General features: G+C 42.4%; 1 protein-coding gene across 1 annotated transcript; it reads left to right on the top strand.

Moving 5' to 3' along the window:
* Window positions 1–3,719: 3,719 nt before the first annotated feature.
* Window positions 3,720–6,213, top strand: LOC306749215 (uncharacterized protein; the record flags this gene model as incomplete). Its single annotated transcript, XM_079232478.1, has 1 exon — window positions 3,720–6,213. One exon carries the CDS (start codon window positions 3,720–3,722, stop codon window positions 6,081–6,083), a length of 2,364 nt encoding a protein of 787 aa, XP_079088604.1. The 3' UTR covers window positions 6,084–6,213.
* Window positions 6,214–6,640: the final 427 nt, after the last annotated feature.

Below are 6,640 nucleotides of genomic sequence, written 5' to 3' on the forward strand. Positions count from 1 at the left end.
CCTCGATTTCCTACATTGGGGAAAAAAAAAAATAATAATTAAAAGAGACATATAGAAGTCAGAGGACAAAGTAAGGCAAGCAGATTTAAATAGGCCAATATGTAAACATTACTGATACTATGCTTGTGCAAGTATCAACATAGTGTAATTTATTTCAATGTGACCAAAGAGTAGTGTAATTACTACCTCTGCCAGGTCATCAATAGGATTCTGGAGGAGTCCAATTGTCCACAGTTGTTGTGGGGACAGATTTAGCTCAGTTCTTAAAGGATGATTATCCCAACCCATCCTGAAGACTGTGAGATCCCTCTGCAGACGGGGAAGAAATACATGCTGGGCACAGAACAGGTGGACGCTATCAGAAGGATCTAGAACACCTTCATCCTCAAGGCTGTGAAGAAACTCGTAGTGCACTACTGTAACAGCCATCCAAACATCCCGCCACAGACGCCCTATTCTGGGGGAAAAAAGCATAAAATTACCCTTAAGTATGTACAGTATATTTTATATTTCACAAAGTATGTCTCTGTGGAAGGCAACATCTGACATTAATTATATTGATATGTAAAAAATACCTTTGATTGTGCACACTCATTCCTGACAGGAAACTTGCCCATACGCAGCCTCTAATAGTGAACATGCATCGTGCTATGCCAACATTTTCCACTCCTTGGTCACCTCTTACTCTAAAGAGAATGTATTAAACACATATACATAGACATCGGACAAATTAGAAGTATAGGATTTGTTTAAATTCTTAACAACCTAGTGTAATCGGTCATAGTTACTTTATGTCTTAGTTGTGTATAAATCTCTCCGGTCAGCTCACTGCTCAACCCGTTCAAACAACAATACTGGAACTGTTTTCCAGTATAACATTAGTTCACACCTAACAAATAAAAAGTATGAACATCTTTAACTGACAGCTAATTCACAAATGACTGAGGAATGAGTACCACTGTGAGACACACCTATTTGTTAGTCTTACCTTAATGGAAAGCCATACTTTTGCACTCCCTCCAAGAAGAAATCATGTGCAGTGGATGCTTTATTATTGGTCGCCGCACCGAGGTACATGATCTGGAACAGAGAATTTTTTTTAGACCTGTAAATGTTTGGGAGCAGGTCATTCTCAACTCATCTCACTTGTGGTTATTGGCAGTGGCTGGTGGCAATTTTTTTTGATATGGCCATCTAATCCCAGTATGATTCAATGCTCAATTATTCCAACACTTTGACATAATAAGGACATCTTATTAATACAATTCAGTATATTATAATTAGGGATGGGCATCGTTTGGGTTTTTCCTAATACCGGTGCTAAAACAATACTTCTAAAACGATACCGCTAATTATTGAATTTGGCGCATAATGCGATGAATTTGATAAAGGCACAAAAACGATAATTATGTTTGTTTACTCCTCATTTTTATTAATAGCACACACACACACACACACACACACAGAGCTAACACGCAAGCTAATGTCCTTAAAACATACACAATTATTACATTTATTACAACTTTAACAAACCTTGTGCGTCTTCCGCGGAGTGCTAATACCGTTACTGTTTCTAATTTGTATTAAAAAAGGACCATATTTTCTGTAGGTTTTGACATACAATGCGACAATCAATTATTTTAAAAACCCTGGCTGTCTTATGATGCTCCGGCAGCACTCCGCGGAGTAAGTCTCTCGTCATGCAAGGCCAACTCAAAAGCCCCACAAAACTTCACACAATCAATTATTTTGGATAAAATGTGCCCGTTTTTATCCACCTCTGTGTTTATTCACCGCAGTCCTGTCTGTGTCAACTGGGGAACGATGTTGACTTAGTCATATGCTAGCTTACTAGCTTGACGGAGTTATCCATGTGTGTCCTGGTGTTCTCATGTTTTCTTAAATTTTGTGCTTCAGATCTCTTATGCTGTGTTCACACCGAACGCGACACGATTTGTCGCGTCGCGCTTATCGCTTCAGTTTACTTGCGCGAGTGAAACGAGGGTGTTCACACCAAACGCGACAAAGACAAATCCCGCCGTGACAAAGGGGGCGTGGCTTATCGCCATTGCTTCGCTCCGTGAAAAAGAGTTATCTTTTCCGGTATCGACTATGTAATAAATAACCACTAGTTCTGCTTTATACTTGTTGTGGAAGTCCCAAAAATGTCGGAACATCAAACGCCCTCGTGTCTGGGTTCATAACACCATCCGTCGTGGTGGCAGCAGACCCGGCAGGCTGAGCCAGGCTTCCCTCTCATCCGCAACATTTTCCAGCTCATTCTGGGGGATCCCGAGGCGTTCCCAGTCCAGCTGGGAGATATAATCCCTCCAGCGTGTCCTGAGTCTTCCCCGGGTCCTCCGGCCTCTTGTATTCGTGACCTCGTTCTTTCGGTCACGACCCAGAGTTTGGGACCATAGGTGAGTGTCGGAACGTAGACCAACCAGTAAATTAGGAGCTCAGCTCCATCTTCACCAAGATGGCCCGGTGCAGCACCTGTTTTACTGCTGCAGCCGCACCGATCCGCCTGTCGATCTCCCGCTCCATCTTACCCTCACTCGTGAACAAAACCCAGAGATACTTGAACTCCTTTGCTTTCAAATCGAAAGGAGTCAGCTGAGGTAGTTCAGCATCTCATCAGGATGCCTCCTGGATGCCTCCTGGACGCCTCCATTAGAGGTTTTTCAGGCAAGTCCAACTGGTAGGAGACCCCGGGGAAGACCCAGGACATGCTGGAGGGATTATATCTCCCGGCTGGACTGGGAACGCCTCGGGATCCCCCAGAATGAGTTGAAAAGTGTTGCGGGTGAGAGAGAAGCCTGGGTCAGCCTGCTGGGCTTGCTGCCACCGCGACCCCGGATAAGCAGCTGAAAATGGATGGATGGATGGAATCTGAAATTCTTACATTTTTACTAATTTGAACTAAAACATGTAAATACACATACAAATAAAAATACTAAACATTCAACGCCAATTCATCCTTCCTTTTTTTTTTTAAAGAGTTCATGTGAATTAATCGATGTTCTGTTTTCTTACAGTGTCAGATGATCTGCAACCTGTGAAGCGGAGCAGCAGCCTTGAATGGCTGCCACCTTTTAGTGAGTTAACGGATCAGAATTATTGTTCTGTTTATTAACATGTAATTTAACAGTGTTTATAAGTGATGGGTCACTGGTGAATGTGGAAGTTTCAAGATGACAACAGCTGACACATTCACTCTAGTCCACCTTTAAAAAGCTGTGACTTCCTCATTTGTTCTGAAGCTAGTTTGATTGTTTTCAGTTGAAGAGTAGTTTTTTTTTTACTAATCTAGTGTTTCCTCCTCAGTGTCTGAGCTGAGGGTTGTTCTGCTGGGGAACAGCTGGCCTGAGAGGAAAGAAGTGGGGAACTTCATACTGGGAGAGGCTAAATTCACTAAGGAAGAACCAGATCACTGTGTGAGAGAAAGAGGAGGGTGGAAAGAGAAAGAAATAGTTCTGATCAACACTCCAGATCTGCTGCAGCCCAACATCTCTGAAGACAGACTAAGAAAACATGTAGAAACCTGTGAGAGCCTCTCTGATCCTGGACATCATGTGTTCCTGCTGGTTCTACAGCCTGAAGACTTCACTGAGGAACTCAAAGTGAAGCTCTGCAGAGTTCTGGAACTCTTCAGTGATCAATCATTTGATCATTCATTGATACTGATATCAACACCCAGAGAGGACAGTTCAGCTCTCATGGACAAAGACCAGCCCTTAAAGGACCTGATCAGAAAGTGTAGATACAGAAACCTGAACCAGAAGAACCTTGAACGTCCAGAGCTGTTAACACGTTTGGGTCAAGTTGTGAAAGAGAACAATGGACATATGAGGTGTGACGTATTAGAGGATGAGGGTTTGATCAGGACACCAAAGTCTGACCACATGAAGCCATCTTTAAACCTGGTTCTGTGTGGGAGGACAGGAGCAGGGAAGTCTTCAGCAGCCAAGGCCATTTTAGGTCAGACAGAGCTTCATTCAGTCTCCAACTCATCAGTGTGTGTTAAACATCGGGGAGAGGTGAGTGGACGTCGGGTTTCTCTGGTGGAGCTGCCTGGCTTGTGTGGAAAACCTCAGGAGGAAGTGATGGAGAAATCCATCAGGTGTATCTCCCTCTGTGACCCTGAGGGCGTCCATGCCTTCATCCTGGTCCTACCTGTGGGTCCCCTCACTGATGAAGACAAGGGAGAGTTAAAGACCATCAAGAACTCTTTCAGCTCTCCAGTCAACGACTTCACCATGATTCTGTTCACGGTGGACTCAGATCCTAAAGCTCCAGCTGTTGTTGCCACAGAGATCCAGGAGCTTAGTCAGAGCTGTGGAGGAAGATATGTTGTTCTCAACATCAATGACCAGCAGCAGATCCTAGAGCTGATGGATTATGTGGAAAAGATGAGAGTTGAAGGATCCAGATGCTTCACAATGAAGATGTTCACCAAGGCTCTGACGGAGAAGGTTTCAAGACTTAAAGATAATCTGCAGGATGTGAAACAGAAGACAGAGATGGGATGTGATGGTAAACATCAGGGTAGAGAGAGTCTCAGGATGGTGCTGATCGGGAAGACTGGCAGCGGGAAGAGTGCAACAGGAAACACCATTTTGGGCCAACAACATTTTACATCTAAAGCCAGCTTAAGGTCAGTGACCAAGTTTTGTCAGAAAGCAACAGGAGAGATTGATGGACGGCCGGTCGTCATAGTCGACACCCCCGGCTTTTTTGACACGACTCTGTCTGATGATGACGTTCAAGAGGAGCTTGTGAAATGCATCAGTTTGTTGTCTCCTGGACCTCATGTGTTCTTACTGGTGCTGCAGATAAGCCGCTTTACACAAGAAGAAAAAGACTCCGTGGAGCTCATCAAGAAATGTTTTGGGAAGAAGTCTGCAGATTTCATCACCATTATATTTACCAGAGGAGATGATCTGAAGAATACAACAATTGAGAGTTATTTAGAAGAAGGCACGGATGATTTTTTGAAAAAACTCATAAATGACTGTGGAGGAAGATACCAGGTCTTCAATAACAACAATCAGACAGACCGCACACAAGTCAGAGATTTGATGAAGAAGACCAATCAAATGATGAAGGAGAAAGGAGGCATCTGCTTCACCTCAGATAGGTTCCAGGAGGCCGAAGCAGCAATACAGAAGGAAGTGGAGAGAATACTGAAGAAGAAAGAAGAAGAAATGCAGAGACAGAAGGAGGAACTTCATAGAAAACATGAAGAAGAAATGGAAGCAGTGAAGAGAAGAATGAAACAACAGAAAGAAGAAATTGAACAAGAGAGAGTCCAACAACTTAAAGAAATGGAAGACAACATCAACAAGGAGCGAGTGGAGAGAAAGAAAGAAGAGGAAAAGAGAAAAGAGGAGGGCAGGAACAGGAAATGGCAGGAAGAACAACAACAACAAGAGTGGGAACAAAAACTTGGAGCTCTGGAGAAAAAGATAAAGTCAGAATCAAAAGAAAAGGAAACCATTGACAAAGAGTTAGAGCAAAGTAAAGAAGAGATGAGAAAACAACGAGAAGACTGGGAGAAGGAAAGAAAAGAATGGTGGAAGAAACGACATCAAGAAGATGAACAGAAACGACATGAGGAGCAAACTAAACTTAGAAAGCTGCAAGAAGAATACGAACAAGAAAGACAAAAACATGAAATCAAAAGAAAAGAAGAAGGTCGAAGCAGAAGAGAACAGGAGGAGAAGGAGAGAAAAGAACTGGAGGAAAACTACAAGAAGAAACTGAAGGAAATGAGGAGTAAATATGAAGAGGAGGCCAGAAAACAAGCTGAAGAGTTCAATGAGTTCAGAAAGAAATACACCAAGGACTTCACAGTGCTGGTGGAGAAGCACATGGAGGAACTGCAGGACCTGAAGAAAAGGCATAAAAGACAAGTGGAGGACACAAAAGAGAGACATGAAAAAGAGTACAAGTTGTTACACAACCTCTCGAGTTACAAAGAAAAAGATCTAAAAGAACAAATGAAGGACATGAAGAATAAACATGAAGAAGAAATGAATGAACTAAAACATAAATACAAAGACAAATGTGTCATCCTCTGATCTACCCACCAACTGATCATCAGTGTGAGGTTAGCAGATGGAACAATTAAATATTGAAAGAACAACACCAATTTTATAATTTTGACTTTCCTTTTGTAAATATGTTTTAACAACACATATTTTTTGTGGTTTTATGGAAACGTCCATTTGTTTTTGTTTTTGGAAAAGGTGTTTAATCAATACTGTGTTACTTTGTTGCGCTACTTTGTTGCGCTACTTTGTTGCGCTACTTTGTTGCGCTACTTTGTTGCGTTACTTTGTTGCGTTACGTTATTGCGTTACGTTATTGCGTTACGTTGTTGCGTTACGTTGTTGCGTTACGTTGTTGCGTTACGTTGTTGCGTTACATTGTAGCTATGTTGTGTCACGTTGTTGCGTTACATTGTTGCGTTACATTGTTGCGTTACGTTGTTGTGTTTCATTGTTGCGTTTCATTGTTGCGTTTCATTGTTCCGTTACATTGTGTTGTAGCTTCATGTTGGTACGCTGGGTTGTTGCGTTGTCTCGTTGTTGCGTTGCATTATTACATTCTTATGTTGTGAAGTTGTGTTACGTTG

Source organism: Taurulus bubalis (assembly GCF_910589615.1).
Source record: "Taurulus bubalis genome assembly, chromosome: 16".
In the NCBI taxonomy this organism is placed as follows: Eukaryota; Metazoa; Chordata; class Actinopteri; order Perciformes; family Cottidae; genus Taurulus; species Taurulus bubalis.